This window comes from Caenorhabditis remanei, chromosome IV, assembly GCF_010183535.1.
Source record: "Caenorhabditis remanei strain PX506 chromosome IV, whole genome shotgun sequence".
Classification (NCBI taxonomy): Eukaryota; Metazoa; Nematoda; class Chromadorea; order Rhabditida; family Rhabditidae; genus Caenorhabditis; species Caenorhabditis remanei.
Genome location: NC_071331.1, coordinates 6,225,085 through 6,244,551, shown reverse-complemented (window position 1 = coordinate 6,244,551; position 19,467 = coordinate 6,225,085). Strand labels below are relative to the sequence as shown.

The following is a 19,467-nucleotide window of genomic DNA, read 5'->3' as shown; positions in this document are numbered from 1 at the left end:
ACACCGATCTCTACAGTAATCTAGATTTATTTCGGGTAAAAAGAGCAAAAACGGGTCAGAAAATAGCACATAGTTGGAGAGGGGGTATGGAATTGCAAATGAATAAAAACAATAATTTTTCGGAACTTTTTCTCTAGATACCGGTTTTTTGTGGGAGGGGGTGAGGAAGGGGACAAAAATGCAAATTTTGAGCATTATAAAAAGTGAAAATTGGAAAGTGTTGGGCAGGGTTGAAAAAGGGGAAAGACAATAATCTAGTCGATTTTCTCAGCGGGAAGACGGAAGACAAATTTAAAAATAAAAAATAAAAAATCAATAAAAACCTATACCCAGCTATCATCCACATTGCCACGTGGCGATTGCTTGTTTACAGATGCGTAGACGGGTCCACTCGGCACCTGGTCGTATCTTCGTTGGATGGTTTGTGACGTGGCACTGGCTGGGCGGTTCGAGTTTGGCGGGTGACGATGATCCATGGTACCGTAGCCACCGCCAGATGAAAGGGTCTCGTCGAGATTGTGCATTGATGGACGTTCACGGCCTTGCGAGGAGATGGGACGCGCAAGGGTAGACGAGTCGCCTCTGGAAAATGCAGGAACATTAATCGTCCTAGAATCTGTCGCAGAAATTTTTTCGAAAAATTTTGTACCTAAAAATCGAATATTTCGAAAAAAAAATTTTGCACAGCCTTGCTGATTCTGTTCGGATCAATCGAGGGAAAAAAATCTTTGCAGAACTAAGCTAGTTGAAACGGAAAATTCTGATCCTTACTGTAGATCAGGGTTGGGAAAATCCGGGCCGGGCCGGGCCGACTGAAGAATTTTCCTCGGCACGGCTCTTGTAGAAATTTGAAATATTTTCAAAAAAATTTGATTTTTTTTTTCCAAAAAAGTCGAATTTTCGACTATTTTTTTGAAGCGTACGAGAATACTGGAGAATTTTTACTATTTTTTTGATGAAAATTTCAAAAAAAATTTCAAAAAAAATTGCGCACATTTTTGAATCCGGGCGAAGCCGGGTTGGCCCGGATTTTCCCAACCTGTAGATCCCTAAGAAACCTTTTTTCGAAAACCGAAATATTGAGAACATCAACGTTTTATTCGAAAATTTTTGACCGAAAAAACCGAAAAACTCGAAAAAAAATTTCAAGAAAACTGTCTTTAAAAGTGAGTTTTTCGGAGGAAAACATTTTGAATTTGTATGAAAACTGTAAGTATTTAAAGAAAAGACTCCAGAAACCAGTTTTTGAGTACAAAATTAGAAAAACGTTCAGGAAAAAAACTAGCTTTGTTACTTAATTTTTGAAAATTTCAGGGCAAATTTCCATAATTTTTCGAACGGTTTTTCCGAAATCTGTCCGAATTTTTTTTCGCATTCTATACACAACGGATCAATCGGAGAAAAATAATATTTTTGCAAAACTAAACTAGTTGAAACAGAAAATCCTGATTCTTACCTCCTTGCAGTTCCCGAATAGAAGTCCGCCTCCTTGAGTCCACTCCTCTTGAATCCATCGTGAAGCTCCTTGTGCTGCCACATCACATACAGTACCTGACTGGCATACTTGCACACTCGATGAGAATATGTTGGATACGAGCGGGAGAGTGCTCGCAGTTTGTCGGTGCCTGGAACAAAACTGGGTTTGATGTTTTCTATGTGGTTAAAAAGGGGCACCACTATTCCAAAAATTAAGGTTTTTTCAAATCAGAAACCCAGAGAAAAGAAAAAATTCTCTTGGAGCCATGTTTGAAAATCAAAAAATCTGAAATGAGTTATGAGGCCTCAAAGTGTCAAAAATCGCTATCCGTCGCGCACTTTTTCAGTACGTAGTGAACGTGAATTTTCAATTTTTGCAAGAAAATTTTTGAAAATATTCAATTGCACGACGAGGAGCGATTTTTTTTCGGACCTAGGCTTTCTGAATCGATTCATATAAAAAAATTTAAATTTTCGAAAACATTTTGATCTACATACCTTTCAACTCATGAACATCTTTCGTGTAGGCCGCCGAGCTCCTGACAATCTCGAATAGAATTCCCAAGACTGCTCCGATGGTCTGATCGGACACGTTGCTGCGACGTGGGGAGCCAGCCTCCGGAAGCTTGTCGAGGAATTCACGGAGAGCGTATTTTCCTGAAACTTTTTGAGCGGTTAATCTTGACTTGTTGTTGAAAAGATAAACTAACCAATAAGCTCTCGATTCCTTGGATCAATCGCCAAATTCCTCAACGCCGTCGCCACTGCGCACACCACAAAGTCTTCGGGAAGTCTGATCAACTCTACCAGTACCGGAAGGCCCTTCTCAACACGAACCGCCGCACGAACCTCGGCAGATGGTGGGAATTGGCACGCGGCCAAGTTTTGGATAGCACCAGCCGACGCTTCAAGTGTCTCAATATTAGAGCTATCTTGGAGAAGTTTCAGGTAGAGTTTTACGACATGTGGCTGCCAGAGTACGGATGGTCCCGTTGCGATGTTCTTCGGGTTTTTTTTGGAGTCCTTATCCTTTTTCTTTTCTTTTTCCTTCTTTTTAGGCTTTGGTGATGCCGCATGTTTCATATTCTTCGAGTTGATATGGGCGGCTGCTGGATCATAGTTCGGGTCAACCACTTCTTGAATTCTATAACTTAAATTCCTCAGCAAGCACACCGCATTCTCCACCGTCGGTGTATCCACCTGAGTCCTTTGTATGGAATGAGTCAGGAAATGAACCAGAGCTTCGATGAGATTCGGCACATCTCGAAGGCGTCGTCTAGCGGTTTGCGATGCTGCTGACACATTTCGAAGGATTCCAGTAGAATTTTTGAATAGGGTGGATCCAAAGTGGCGGGATGGGTCGACAGCGGTCCCTGACCCGTTTTGAGTGAAGATTGGAGCGATAACCTGTTGGCTTAGTATCTCCGTAGCGGATTCAAGGATGACTGGTTTCAACATATCCGCCGAGCTCAGGTTCCAAAGAGCTGCTGTTGCCTCCTCCTTGACCGATGCATCATGAGTTGTTCTCAAGACTTCAGCCAGAAGACGTACACCATCCCCTTCCATCACTGCCAACTTGTTCGCATCATTCTCCTTTCCGTAGCTGAGATTCTTCAAGCAGGCACAGGCATTCTTCTGGATTCTCGGGGTGTCTGATCGGAGGAGAGCAATAAGTTTCGGGATCCCACCGAGTTCTCGAGTCTCTTCTTTGATGAGGTTGTCACTGTAGGTGAGATGTTGAAGGTAACCGGATGCATTTAGTTGTTTGTCCTTGTCTTGGGAGGAGAGGTACTCGATGACTTCTTTGAGAGATGGATCGCGCCATTGGACTGAAAATAATGGAGTTTTTGAGTTATCGCTCTTTTAACTGATGGTAATTCAATTGTTAAAAGCGATTATTTCAAAATAGCCTCGAAATTCTATAATTTCCAGTTGTGGGTTAAAGTTTTCACTGTTTCAGTTTTTCCACTTGTTTTTATCATTTTTTGTATGAAATTTTCAACTGCAAAAATGATATTCTAGTTTTATTCATTCCAAAAATTTCCAATTTGAACAAAGTTATTCTATGACACTATGACATGTCATTTCTCATCAAAAATTTTAAGTTAGGACAAACATGAACATAACTATTTACAAGACCATGTACTCTCAAGTGGCGCCTCTTTCCAATTTGGAGCTAACCTTTTCACTGTTTCAACTTTTCCATTTTGTTCCGTTATCATGTTTCACTATTGCTGCTGCACAGGTGTACAAACCACTTTTCTACTATGAAAATAATGCATCAGTCTTTTCTAGCACAAACGCTCTCAAACTTTGAGTGTTTTCTGTTCGAGCTAAATTTTTTTAAACTGTTTCTAGTTCCCGATTTATTTCCATCATCATTTTTTTCAATGATTGATTGTTTAACCTTTTTTTCGCTTCTTGTCGTCATACTTGTCAAATTTCGGCCCGGCCCCGCTTCAAGAAAAGGTACCTACTTTTTGACCCATTTTTTGAAATTTTCAACGATTTTTCATTTAAAAATCCAATTTCTTGATTCATAAGTATCTTTTGATTGAATTCTGAAGTGTAGTCAAAAATCGACGTTTCAAAATTTGGTTCACAATTTAGTTTTAAAAAAATGTTTGATTTTCAAACCTCGGGCCGGACCAAAAAAAAATTCCAATTTCAGCCCGTGGCAGTATGCTTTCTGTAAGAAACTACGTACCCTATTAAAAAATATAAACTACAAAATGGAAACCCATGTTTGCTTGCCAATGCAATTTTCAACTCGAACAAAATGAACTGCTTGGGACAGTGAGACAAGCTCTCAAAGTTTGACTATTTCTAGTTTCGGGCTAGATGCTAGATTATTTTACTACTTCAAGTTTTCCATATAGTGCAGCCAGTAATTTCGACTCTGTTAGATTAATGGCACCTTCAGCAACATTTATCATTGAAAGCGAAGTCAGATACTGTAGTTTATTGTCAGAGCTATCTCACACTCCTTCTACTATTTCCTATACTTTTTTTCAAATTCCCACAATCACGATAGCTATAAAGAAGTTGTTAACTACAAAATTTTACGCTCAAATCAAGTTGACTATTTCGGACACTGGGGACACGCTCTCAAAATTTTGCCAAATTTTCAGTTTCTGAAAAAATAATTTTGCTTTACATTTTCTATTTTGTTCCTTGAGTAATAGCGGAATTGATGAGGAGTTTGCCTTCTCTTCTTCACATTTTTAATCATAGTTAAAAGTGTCTCTCAATTTTCACAATTACGATGGCACTCAAAAAGTCGTAAACTACATAGTTGTATTTGTCATAAAAATTTCATGCTTAACAAAATTTACTATTTGGGACACTGTTTACACGATTTCAAAGTGTTAACAAAAAATTCAATTTCAGAATTTTTTTTACTGTTTTACGTTTTCTATTTTGATCCTTGAGTGGTTGTGGAATTGTTGCGCTATTCTTCCATCGTTTTCAACAGTTTATATCATAATTAAAAGGCAAGCAAATGTCTTTCAATTTTCACAATTTCATGTTCCAAAACAAGCAAAAAATTAAAAAAGTTACAGATTTTCAAAACTATTCAAAACTCTCCACATCTTAAAACAGGTCAGAACTCAACCAAAACTGATTTTCACAAAATATTAATTTTAGATTCAAAATCCGCATGTTGAGACCTTTCATTTGAGCATAATCTTGACTTATTTTGCTTTTCTGATTATTTTAGACTAATAAACTCTTAAAACGAGCAAAAATTGGAAAAGTTAGAGATTTACACAATCAGAAAGTTGTGTACACAAATCAAGCTATCTTCTAACTCTTGTGTTATTTGTACGAAATTGAGATATTTATTTATATATTTGTTTATTATGATATAATCTTAAAATGACTTTTCTAGTTTTAAACTTTTTTTCCCGGTTTCAATTGCTCCATATTTTTTATCATTATTTTTTTCTCTATTACTATTAACAATTTATTTCTCTCATTATCGCTTCACTCCTTATAACCTGTCTTCAAAAGACATTATCCGAGAAACACTACGTACTTAGCAATTAAAAAGTTGTCAAGTACAAAAAAAATAGGCAACTGACTTGTTTTGTTTGGAAACATATCAATTTGAATTATTTGACAGAGAACACGTTCTCCAAATATTTTCGGTTTCATTTTTCCTATTTCATTTTTTATCAACAAAGTCCTTATTTAGGATTGTATTGTTGTGAAATATCTGTATCACTCACCATTATTATTCGCCCGTCTCAACGGCGGCGGTGAATCATCTCGTTCCGGAAGTGGTGGCGACTCTCGAACCATTTCCTCTTGAAGCAACGGTACTGCACCGAAACGGTTAGCCTCCACGTACTTAACAATATCGTTGTGTCCAAGATTCGGCGAGTCCAAGGTGTGGGAGGAGAGGCGGTCTGGAAATCAAATTTGAGAGTTATGAAACTAGGAAACAAGGTGATAAGAAACCTTTGTCACTGATAAGAAACAGCTGACTTTTTTTTAAAGGTATGACTCACTTGTGGACGGCTCAATGTGCACAAACTGTGACGGTGGACTCGGTTGGGAGCATCCGGACGCATTGTGAGCCAACACTCGGAACTGGTAATCGTGATCCAGAATTAGGTCACCCACTGTCATTTTACACGCGAACACCGGTTGATCATTCACTTTGTACCAGCGATCGTCTTGTTGTAGGTCTCGGAATTCCACGTCATACCCCATAACCGGTAGCTGACTGTGAGCAGGCAACCAACAAATCGTAATCTTGTCTCCATCGATGTCCAAGAATTCTGGAGCTTCGGTCATTTCTGGAACGACGCGAAGGGAGGATGCGCGACCCTGCGGGCGGAGATTAATGACGTCGGAAGTTTCCGATGGGTGTGAGGAGACCGCGTCGATGACGGAGATCACACAGAATTCGTAGGTCGAGTTGCGACGCAGTCCTTCCACTGAAAATTGAAATTGAGGAAAACTTGGCTCTATTCCAGTTTAGATGCCCTTAAAAACTTGGAAGTCCCAAAAAACACAAAGACGACACAAACGCTCTTTGTGGTCCCAAAAGTGCTCAGAAATGTTTAAACGTCCCGAAAAACATTTAGACGTCCCTTAAACACTTTCAGTGACTTTTAGTGTTAACAGGACGTCTAAATATTTTTTGGGACGCCGAAACGTTTTTTGGGATTTTAAAAATTTCTGAGCATTTTTGGGACCAAAAAGGACGTTTGAATGTTTTGAGAGGCATCGAAATGTTTTAAGGGACGTCTAAGTGTTTTTTGGGACGTTTGAGTTTTCAAATGACATCTAAACTGGAATAGAACCGTAAATTCAAGAAATTTCAACTCACCTTGTATCCCATTCTGCACAATTGGGTCATAGTTGGCGGTATGCCATGTTGGGTCTCCGACCTCTCTGTACTCCACAATATACCCCGCATTCTCTGCACTTGGCGCCCATTCCAACTTCACCCAATCATCTCCAGCCTCCACCATTGATGGCTGTCCCGGTGGGTTCACACTCTCCGACACTTTTCTAGTTGGCACATTTCTCTGCGGCGCTGCTGGACGGATAGCGACACCTCCGGAGGATAGACTCGGGTGTCCTAGCCCATCCTGATTCTTCCCGCGCACTCGAAACTCGTAAACTCCGTTGGGACGAAGGGATTCGACGGTGAACATTGTGTCTTGGACGAGTTGCTCGTTGGCTATCATCCAATCACGACTTCCGTAGACACGGTACTCGACTTGGTATCCTTGGGGAGGGGAGGAGTGAACGTCGGCGACTGGAGCGGTCCACTCGAGAAGGACACCTTGTCCGTCGACGGCGATGACCGATGGTCTGCCAGGAGCCAGTGGCGCGCCGGCAGCTGGAAATGGATATTGTTGAAATTGGCAGTTCATCAAATATTGGAATTGAGTTTGCGAAAGTTAATTGACTGAAACACTAATTTCTATAAAAATGTTTCTGGCATGAAACTAGAAATCCATTGAAGCACGGTTGCTGATATCGTGTTGCGCAAGGATTATAGCTAGGTCCCAGCATCGCGGGAATCTGGAGGTGAGTACTGTAATTAAACGCGCTCCACTAGACTTCCAATTCGACATTTTACTGTGGCAATTCCATACGCAGCTTAATAGACCAATTTTTTATCCGATTCATGTCAGTTTTCCCCAATTTTTGGTCAGTTTTCCCACCGTCACGCGTCTTTTCGAGATTTCACTAGGTGTAGCAATTGTGCTCTGTTGCACAACAGTTAGCGTGGTGCCAAAAATAGATTTTGCTGAGATCCAAATAAGAACTTTGTATTGTTTAAGGCTCAGTAAATTTACGCTACGCAAAAAAAATTCGCTCGCAAATTTTTACAGTTTCGAGTTTAGAATTTTGGTAAAGTAATATCGAACGCTATGTTAAAATCCGGCTAACAGAAGACTTCAAAAAAAAAATTGCACCTGGCGCAACAGTGCGAGGCGTAAAATCTCTTAATCGCGCTCCGTCGCACACGGTACCAAAAAAGACTTGGATGAATCCCAAATTCAAAATTTACGTTTTTTGTCGTATCTTTCAATATAACGACTCGCACGCAACGCAACACGGAAAAATTTAAATCTTTTTGTCGTGGACCTTACGCCTCGCACCTCTGTGACCTGGTCCTTAAAACCGAAAATTTCATTAAATCTAGCGGCCACACAATACTAATCATAAAATTTTCATCCCCGATTTTTTTCTCACTTCCCCAAAACCGTATTAAAAAAAACTCACACGTGGCCAAATCGTTCTCACTGATCGGAATTTTGACGGGTAGTGACGGATTGGATGTGGGTCCGAAGCCGGTTCTTCCGTAGGCCGATACTCGGAATTGCACTTCGTGTGATGTCAGATTTGTTACTGCAAAAAAAATTTAATTGGACTAAATGTACCATTGAATTTTGGTACACGCTTAAAAAATCGTATGAATGAAACCGGAAAATTATTTTTTATAAATGTTTCAAAAGGTCAATTTGAGGTGGTAGGGTCCCTAAAAATATTCATTTTGCAAAAAAAACAAAAAAGTGCTCTACCTTCCTCATCAACCTCCGCAAAACTCTGATGATGCTCATGGTGCTCGGTGAGCTCCAAATGTCTCTCAACAATCATTCACACAGTCTAATATTAGAATAGCAAGTAGGTCAAATCAATTCAACTAAAATTAGGGGGGACAAGGAAGGAGAGAGGAATAAGGTCGAGATGGTTATCTCTGCACTTTTCTACATTTACCTCACTAGAGAAATAGTGTGGAGGAGGGTGGAGACGCAGAGATTTCTGGAGGGACAAGATGACGATGTGTTATGTTATAAACAAGATGGCATCGGGCAGATAAACAGAGGTAAAAAGGTCAGATTTGATGGGGGAACATGATTTTTACTGTTTCAAGTTACTATTTTCAGAAATAAGACTAGTTAATGAACGTTGGCAATACAACCGTATAAAAACGAGAAATAGATTAAATTGAACAAAAAATGAAGGCCGATGGAAAATGTGGCCCTTGTTTCCAAAAATTCCCCCATTATTATGGTAGGTCAAAAAATTGTGAGCGAGGCTTGAGTAAGTCACCAAAAGGCAGGTCTAGAAATTATTTTTGCTGATTCTTCAATGTTTCAGAAAGTTGATTAAAAAATTTGTGGTGTGGAAATGGGAATGGTGTGAATTTATTATAATGTGTGCAAAGGAAGTAAAAGTTTAAGTATCTCAAAAATATATATATTTATAAATGAATTTTCTGAAACATTTTTTACAGTTTCACCTTGGACAAAAATTTTGAGAAAAATACAAATTTGTGGTTCTAACGCTTCTGTTGTTGCTATTCTAAAAAAAAGTTCAGTCTCGGCAGATGTTTTTGAATACTCGCAAGGGAGCCTCAACATCTTGTCTTGAAATCTCAGATTTTGTTGGAAAATGTTTCTAGGAGACAACTCCAATAGACTTCTCATAAGATTTCAGATCCCACTGGTCCTACAGCTAGTTATAGACAATGACAGAAATTTTGACAGAAAAAAAACTCCATTATTCGTTTTTTTCGGAAAATCCACATCTAGTTACTGTTCAGAACTGATAGTAACGAAAACACTACATCACCACAATTTATTCTTTGATTGCATTATATCAACTTTTTAGAACAGAAAATTCACAAATAATGCATTTTACGGTTGCACGAAGAATATTTTTCGTTCATGTTAAATTTTGAGCTGATAGTCAATCAGAAAAAACGAAAAGAAAGAAACGACTAAGACCAGCCTTTTAGATGATGTCACTAACTTCTGAGAAATTTTACTCACTAATCAGATCTTGATGGAACTGCACTGTTTTCTTATCAAAAATTTTTAGTAATTAATATACAGTAGCGAGCATAGGTGAGGGCAGATTCATACTTTCATGTGTATCTCTGCTGAATCGTGTCCGTTTTGCATAATCTTTTTTTTTTAACAGATAGCTGAAACATTCAGCAATAAGAAAATAAGTTTTTTGAAAAAGTTAACATATTAAATTTTATCGATAATCAATTTTTCCTGACCGTGATTTGAAAATTCAAAAAAAAACTTTTTATTTTTCTGTTGGAGTTATTGAGTTTTTAATGTCAAAAGGATGGAACATGTTCAAATAAACAAAAAATTATGTTGAATTAGTTTCTTAGTTCCTGAGCATCGTGCTAGAGCTCCAGAAGTCAAAAGTGGCGCCCTCGGGAAAACCATCATAACTCATCAAAAAATTATCCAAATCAGCCAAACCATGTACCAAAAGACGTGTTTTGAGTTTTTCTACAAAACAACATCAAAAAATCAAGATTCTAGAAAAATAATTTTTCAAATTTTTTTCACTCAAAAATTTTTCATTCCAATTTTTTCCTGGATTTCCGATATTTTCTGGCTATAAAACAAGCATACGTTCCAAATACTGCATGCAAAGTGCTTTATCACAAATAATAAAACACAAGTTTGTGTTTTTTGTTCGTTTTATAGCCAGAAAATATCGGAAATCCAGGAAAAATTGGAATGAAAAATTTTTGAGTGAAAAAAATTTGTTTTTAAAAAAAATCTATTTTTTCTCAATTTCTGGTATTTTCTGGATGAAAAACAAACATAACTTTCAAAAACTGCATACAAGATGCTTTATCACACATAATAAAACACATGTATGTGTTCCTTGTTCGTGTTGTGGTCAGAAAATACCAGAAATTGAGAAAAAATAGGAATTTAAAAAATTGTTAGTGAAAAAAATTAGAAAAATTATTTTTCTAAAATCTTGATTTTTTGATGTTGTTTTGTAGAAAAACTCAAAACACGTCTTTTGGTACATGGTTTGGCTAATTTGGATAATTTTTTGATGAGTTATGATGGTTTTCCCGAGGGCGCCACTTTTGACTTCTGGAGCTCTAGCATGATGCTCAGGAACTAAGAAACTAATTCAACATAATTTTTTGTTTATTTGAACATAATCCATCATTTTGACATTAAAAACTCAATAACTCCAAGAGAAAAATAAAAAGTTTTTTTTTTTGAATTTTCAAATCACGGTCAGGAAAAATCGATTATCGATAAAATTTGAAATGTTAACTTTTTCAAAAAACTTATTTTCTTATTACTGAATGTTTTAGCTATTTGTCAAAAAAAAAGGTTATGCAAAACGAACACGATTCAGCAGAGATACACATGAAAGTATGAATCTGCCCTCACCTATGCTCGCTACTGTAAAATCGATATCTGATCTGTTTGAGAAGTTTATTGTTATGTGAATGAGCCCGTAAACGATACAACTAACAAAATTCGACAAATGCTGGTTGACACTGTTAAGAAACAGGAAAATATCAAGATTAACAAAAAAAACTGTGAGATTTCAAGTTGTGCCGACTTTCTAACAATCTTGAAACTTGATTTTTTAAAAGTTAAATTCAAAGTTTTCCTGTTTATTGAAAAATTTAAATATAGGGAAATTTTGTTTAATTGCGATTAATCGTAAGATTAGAATGTGCACACCTTAAATTTTTCTTTTCTTTTTATTGTTTAAGCGATCGGAACAAAAGAAAATTCTGGAAATTTATGATTGTACTGAACCATACATATGAAACAATTTCACAGTTTCAGAATATTGATATTAGGCGCAAAATATTAAAATCACACTGTTATCGCTCTTTCAACTACACTAAACTAAAAAAAATTGCTTCAAACGGAAAAGATCTCTTGGGTAAGAACACAAGTAGTAAAGTGACCGAAAAAAGGAGGAGAGAAGGATGTTCTTGATTTCTCACAGCGGGAGTGCCGATTGAAAACATTAGACAGGTGGGCATGAGGAGGGAACAAAATAAATGAAGGGGGAGGAAAGAGAAGGTCAAACTTTAGACAAGAAAATGTGTGAGAATCGGAATTACTTCTTATGTAATACATAGGAGTTAGTTTTGGTATATATTTTAGGCTTTTATTCAAACTTGTCACGAGCCTGTCCGGGCCGAAATTAGAACTTTCTCGGCTCGGCTCGGCCCGGTACCTTTTCTTGAAACCAGTCCGAGCCGGGCCCGACCGAAGTTTGACAAGTTTGCATTTATCCGAAGTGCTGTGACTATCGTATTTTTTAGCTTACAATTAGGCTCAAAATGAGGAAGTGGTAAAAAGTTTTCTTTCAGAAAAATTGTGCAGATAGTTTAAAATTCTTAGTGACCATTAAATTGTGAACAAAGATTCAAAGTTTGGTGAAACAGTGATAATGAAATCCGAGTCTGATTATAAAGAAGAACCATTTTAGGAAAATATTTTTGTTGCAAAAAACGGCAACATTTGCATTACATCGTACTTTAGAGTGGACAAAAGTTCAAAATTCGCTGGAACAACGAAATTAAGATTCTAGTATTAAAGTATCGCACTGGCTTTATAATCACGACCCACTGAAACTGAAACTTTTGATAAGAAAACAGTGGTATGTATCTAATTGATACATCACAAGAAAAAATAGCTAAAACGTGGCTAAAACTATTCTGTTCCTGATTACTTAGAATTGAGTGAGAAATGAGTTTTCATTGGTACGTTACCAAAAGTCTATTGGTCTAAAGTTTAGTTATTAGCTTTTTCGAAAACGCGAAATGATGAACCGATTTTTTGAAAACAAATCTGTGCAGTTGATTGTCACTACGCCTAGAGATTACGGAGAGAAACCGGTCTCGGAAAATAATTTATCAGTTGAGTTTAAATTTCAATGTGAAATCTGGTTCAATAGTAATCGTACATGCTTTGATTTATTATCACTACCCACTGAAACTAAAACTCTTAATGAGAATTCATGCGAAGATAGTAAATATCAAGGGAAAGTTTAAAAATTTATGCTAAATTATGCTAGTACATTGTGAATCGAGATTCAAAACGCTGGTTCAAAATGAAGAAATGATGAAGCGGTATTATTTTTTTTTAATTGTGATGCGGTATCTTGATAAGAAAACAATGCGATCTTGATGATACTGTTGAGAAGAAAATTTCAATCAATAACTCTGCTGAAACTCTCTGTTCCAGAATACTTGGAATTGAGTGAAAATGAGTTTGCTAAAGTTCGATGTTCAGCAGAAAAGAAATGCGACAAAAAAAACAGTCAAAACTACAGTTTTCCGCCGTTCCTCTTCTGTTTTTTGTTTCATAAGTGAGTCAAAAAACACAAAAAGAAACAAATGTCATACAAGGTGAGTCATCTGGTAGCCGGTGACTAAACACAAGTTGGAATGGGAAAATTGAAAAGGGTAGGATTGTTTAATGGAAATTTTTAACAGAAAAAGTGCAGAAAACCGCCCCCGCGAAGATTTTTCTCCGGTTACAACTACTTCATAACAGGGATTTTTAAAGTTCGGGTTCGTTCCACACCCGCTTCAAGAACCTTCCTCACCTCTACAACTGGTGTCCTTAATCAATTGATCCACACCCATATCTTCCCATTCTCCATCTGGTAACTCTCTCATCTGAAGTTGATATCCTCGAATCTCTCCTCCATTCTTTTGAAGTGGTGCACTCCAAACTACAGTAACCTCTCCGATACCAGCGTCGACGACATCCGGGACACCAGGAGCTGATGGGATTCCGCTGTCTGGAAGAATGAATGTTAGAAACTTAGTTCGACAGAAAAATCGCTTCATAGCGGCTTCATAGGAATAAAAAATGTAGAGGAAACAGTGGGAAATAGGTAAAAACTAAATTTTTGTCAGTTTTTTTCTGTTTCAGATGTCAAATGTAATGCATCATAGAGCAATCAGATTGTTACCTCTGGAAACAGGACAAAACAATTTTTAAGGAAAAAAACCGATGTGATCAGAATTTTTCCAGTTTGCTAACCATGACCCCAAACCCTCTCACCTTCATGCAAAAACCTGCCATGAGGTGCCGGTGGTGGAGCTGCTCGATCCTCTGAATCATGTCCTCCGGATGTTCCATTTCCCATTCTAGCCATCATTTCTAAACTCGGATCTCTATCAATAACTGGAGATGGAGTGGGAAGTCCAGAGGAATCGAAGTCGATGTTCGAGTAGGGGGATTGCACGGGAACTTGACGGACGGATCGGGTTGTTGTGACTTTTGTGACTCGGGTGACCTGGAATCATGGGAAATTGAGATTTTTGGGTTGTAGAATATTTTGAGGATGTCTAATAGGGATTAGATCAAAACAAGATCATTGTATTTCTTATGTAGTTGATACAGTAAGATAATTTATTTCGGCCAATTGTTTTCAGGGTGTCGGATTCGAGGTTCCGGGACATTTAGCGTCAATTTCCTTATTTTTTCAGTAATATTCTGACTTTTCAAATACATAATTGATTGTTTGAGAAGTCAAAAGTCATTATTTGTGGTTTCAATAAACGGGAAATTTTGTTCAAAAAACCTAAATTTTTTTTTTGTTGAAATAGCTGAAATCTGTTTTTCTCATAAAACAAGCTGTATAACAAAAGTTTTAAAGTTTAGAAAATGTCAAAAACGCCAATTCTACGCGAAAAACAGTTTTCAGTTATTTCCGAAAAAAATGTTGATTTTTTGGACAAACATTTTTGTGAACCGGCTGAAACACAAATTTTCGAAAATCTGATAAAAATTATTGTTTTAAAATAAAAAAAAAGAAGATTATAAGTGACTGGTGTATTGCCATTGGAGCTGATGGGAAGCAGTAAAATCAAAAATGCAAAAATTCGGACATCTGGATGTTAGGGCAAACAGACTGGATCCTTTATGATAATCACAAAAAATCATTCCTTTGACTTTTCAAACAATTAATTATATGAAACAGTCTCGTTGCGGATTGGCCAGAGCCGAATTCAATGCTACCCCATATGAGAACCACCCGGACAAGATACGAAACAAAACTCGCAAAGGGATGTGGAATTTTAATTTCAAAGTCAATTGGCCTAGTTTTGAAATGCACCATTTGGACAGTTATCATTAGGGGTTGCAACTCAAGGTTTGTTATTGATGGGCGAAACACGTATATTTTAGAAAGTGACTGATCAAATGGAATCGAAACAGAAAATAATTTAAGAACACATTGCAAAAAGGTTAACGATTGATGAAAAACATTAGAGCTCTAATAACTGTTGTGAAGCAGGTTTAGTTTTATACTATTGCGAATTTTGATAGTTGTCTGGCCTCAGCGGACATTTTTTAATCGATTTCATTCATTTCATTAATTACTTCAATAAATGTGACTGTTTCAGATTCACTACTTTCAATCCTCTCTAGGTTTTTTCTTATTCCGCATCTCACATATCCACTTTTCTCAGACATTCTATACAAACTGACGAATCTATAGAATCGAAAAAGTGAAAAAAAAATGAAGAATCGGGACGAAAACGATTGACAGGAAGAAGAATGATAACACAAAACTATTGTGTTGATAGAGGAGAAATGGATTGGGTCAAATCTTCTTTCTACAAGTTTTCCTTTCTCCTTTTCTCCCCTCTCTCCCTCTTTTTTCTGTTTATATGTACGATATGATTTTGTGATTTGAAAGAAAAATTGAAAAATAAAAGAAGGGATAGGGGGAAAAAAGGGGAGAAGACATCAGGGTCATCTGATATCAGTTTTTTGCAGGAGAGAGGGTATTGCCACAGTAAAATTCATCACAGTGAAATTCTAAGAAAATCCTATAGTTAAATCACAAAATCGAAACAGTACGTTAATTAGTCTAGTTTTCAAAGCCTCGTTTAGCAAATTTGGAGAAAAAAATGCATAGAAAACGGAGACGCAGAGAAAAGTATAAGTTGTTCAAGAAGGTTCGATGGAATACAGTTCTACAAATTATCAAAATTCAAAGAGCTAACAAAATTTCTTCACTAGACGAAATAGGAAAAAAGTGAGAACCACTAACGATATAATTTTATAAGTGACCTATGGAAACACTTATCAATATTTTTGTTAGCCCAATTATAACCACGAAAAACATTGAATCATCACTTTTTCATACTCTTCAAGGCCCAAAGGCCCGGTTTGGAAAAAGATCCAATTTTTTCAAAGTTTTTCTTGAAATTTTTTCAATTTTTCATCGAAAATGAGTATAATTTTGATGACTTTTCGGAATTTCTTCTAATTCTGAATCATAGTTGAAAAGTAGCAGACAAATTTTGCAGTTACACAATTTTCACTTTTATGATAAAGTTTTATCGAAAATGTTATATTCTCTAATAACAAAGTGAATAACAAATAGACTGTTCTGATAATAATTCATATGATTTTGAAAAAAAAAAACAGCGATATTGTCATGTTTCTCCTATTCTTATTTCTAATTGAATAGAAATACTATTTCGAAAATGGCATAAACTAAAATACATGTTCGATAATAATTTCGAAGTCGTCATTGTTCACCTTTCTTACAATCTTTGTAAAACTGACAGAAATTGTTTTTAAAGTTTCGGTTTCTGCTTCGGATCAAATTAATATTTATGCGGTTCACAGTTGGTAATTGTTCTGAGGAATCAAAAAAAAGCGACCAGCATTTCTAAAAAGGTAATATTAATGTATTGTATCTAACAAACGTTGCCCTATGAATAAAATAACTAATAATTCCGTTTCTTGGATTCGTTAAGACCGCTTCTGAATTTTTGGCCAGTTCACTTTCCATAAGCAAAAGTTGCTTTAATAAATACTGTTCTAATGATGGTTCATAGTAAATTGAGAAAATTGCGATTCTAGTGTGATTCTAGTTTAAATTTCATTGTTCTAAATTTCTGATTGAATAAGAAAATTGTTTCAAGATTAACATAAGTTATCTTAAAAATGCGCCATTTTTGATGGTAAGGACGATTTCTTCCAAATCATTAGTCAGAAAGACTTCCTGCAGTTACTGCTTCAACTTGGAATTAAATAAAAATTTTTGAATCTTATTATTGGTTCCTTTCACGAAGAGAGTAGATTTATCATGACGATTTTAGACACTTACATCGAAGCGGAAATTGAAAATTTTTATAAAAGTAACCGAAATACAAGAAAAAACGTTACTGTTAATGTATTCAGTCTATCAAAAAGTCCCTACTCTATCTAAAAGTTAATTTTTTTTGTTTGAAATTGACCAGAAAACTTAGAATGTGTTTGCAAAATTTCATAAAGAGACAAAGAGTGACTTGTAGTAAAAAATACTTCAGTTTCCAAGTCACGATGCATTATTCCGTATCCATAGTTTAGCTGATCAGCTTCGATTTTCTTTGCATTTTTGCAATTTTTTTTTCAAAATTCCAAATAAAACAACTCACTTTCTGCATCTGATGTACGCCATCATCATTCGTAAAGTGTTCGTATTCCTCCTCCGGTGGGTTATCGTAGTGTGATTCGTAGGAGTATGAGTATGATGATCCTCGTGCACTTGTTGGTCCTGCCAGTGACTCCGTCAGGTATGAGGTTGCCATTCTGCAAAAAAATAAATACCGAACTAATATGGGAAAAGAAAGTGAAATAGATTATTTTTGATGTGAAATAGTAAAACCAGTATAGCTATTGCCCATTCGCCGACACTCTCTCAAAGTTCCGGCTGGGGAAGAGATGTGGGTCTCGTTGCGATTACCGTAGTATTAAAACGTATTGATGGGTAAAGTACGGTAGAGAGCCGCTGTAAACCAAAATTCTGCAACGAGACCCCCACCTCGTCTCAGGGACGGGGAATGGGTAATAGGAAATTTAGTAAGAAAATTTACTCTGAACTGAAACTTTTACCGTTACATAAAAGTGATAGATAAAATAAAAACATACAGTTTCCGTTTCATCCGAACAATTTACTCAGGATTTTTCAACTGTTGCAAAGCTATGACTTCAAGAGATTCCAGTTGAATCTAATCAGTCCACAGAAAGCCCTTAGTACTATGTATTTGGAAAAGGACTAGGAACTCGTGCTATGTAGTATCGGCAGCTGAAAGGGGCGTGGCTTTACTAGAGCGCGGAAACTTCAGTCCGCAAACACTTTCATGTTTTATACAGGTAGAGTGGAGAACGATTTCTAAATTTCCATGAAGATGGGGGCGAGTAGAATTGTAACTAGAACTCCCAACCCTATTTTCAGTACTACACAAAACCGTACATTCTCACTGCTGTTTCAAAATATCCATTCCTAACAGAAGTTTGCTACATACTCCAATTAGTCTTTCCGAGTTGAGAAACAACGAGTTGGCTGAGAAAAAAATAAGAAAAAAGACACATTGTCACAGCTGGACGGCAGCAGGCAAGTGGCACTATCGAACATATGGTTTGAGGTCAACTCGAAACAAATCGTCGTATTTTTTGCAACTTTTTGATATTTCTTTTTCCGTTTCGAATTCAATGTTTTTTGTACTGATTTGGAGTAATTTTGATATAATCATAGCAGGACTTTCCGAGAACGACTCCGAACAAAGGGAATGAGATTTATGATACATTTTTAACTCATTTTTTTGTATTTTTTGAAACGGAAATGAAGATTTGAAGAAAAAAAAAACAACTCACTCTGGATCAACGACCTGATTCTCGACGAGCCACTCCTGCGGAACCGCCTCTTTTGGTACTGTGCTGAAAAAAAATGTGGGATTGATTATTTGAAGACTACAGAAAGTGGAGAGGGGAGAGACATTTCAGAGATTTACGAAATACGCCACATCAATCAGAGAAAAACTTACAGGGAATAAACATATTACGGTATCCTGATTGTCCCCGATTACGAGTTTCTATAGTTATGAATTTTGAGAAACATGAAAAATTTCAGATATGTACTTCGAGCGAAAAAATACAAGATTTGCTGTTTCAGAAGATTAAGAAGGGTACACAGAAATCATTATAGTCAGTTGTTTTAAGTCCCCTATTGACACTAATCTGGTATACCCATTGGATATGGGAGTCACACGTTCAAAAATAAAAACAATATGTATTTCTGATGATAAATCTGATACAAGTAAACGAGATAAAGTTTAACTTCAAAAATGTTGCGTTCGAAACAGGAGGAAAAAATTGAAAATTGTTGGAATAACCATTTCTACTTTCGTGAATGTTGCTTGGAAAACTCGGGAAACAAAAAAAACTATTTGAAAAAGTGAAAACTACTTTCTTCATATTTCTAAAACCGAAAAAATTAGTGTTTCTTCTGGACGATTAAGTTGTAAAGAGTTTTATTCGTCGCTATTTTCAGCTTTTACGAAGGTTCTTGAAGTATTACTACAGTTTCACAACTTCCTCATAGTACTGCGATTCTTAATTCTCAACTTTGCTTGAATAGATATGTACCAATAAAGCTTACACCGCTTCAAAAAAGTGTAAAATTAGTGTAACGCAGTGAGTTACTTACTTCATTAGAATTTCGTTTTGAAAACGTCTCGTCTTCCACAGTAAGAATTTATTAATGAAACATTTTAGTTAAATGTTTTCCAGAAATTCAACATCACTGTTTCGAAACTTTCAAAAAATCTACTCCTAATTTCCCCATTTGTTTGATTTAATCAAAATTTCATTGAAGGAACTATTTGAAAAGAAATTTTACCTGCTTCAAAACCTTTAAAAA

At 36.4% G+C, this 19,467-nt stretch overlaps 1 protein-coding gene across 1 annotated transcript; it reads right to left on the bottom strand.

Moving 5' to 3' along the window:
* Nucleotides 1-323: 323 nt before the first annotated feature.
* On the bottom strand, nucleotides 324-19,259 carry GCK72_012576 (uncharacterized protein; the record flags this gene model as incomplete). Its single annotated transcript, XM_053729219.1, has 13 exons — nucleotides 324-582; nucleotides 1,457-1,625; nucleotides 1,975-2,133; nucleotides 2,187-3,305; nucleotides 5,709-5,888; nucleotides 5,991-6,422; nucleotides 6,818-7,336; nucleotides 8,230-8,355; nucleotides 13,363-13,560; nucleotides 13,827-14,061; nucleotides 17,204-17,357; nucleotides 18,423-18,485; nucleotides 19,255-19,259. 13 exons carry the CDS (start codon nucleotides 19,257-19,259, stop codon nucleotides 324-326), a joined length of 3,618 nt encoding a protein of 1,205 aa, XP_053583991.1.
* Nucleotides 19,260-19,467: the final 208 nt, after the last annotated feature.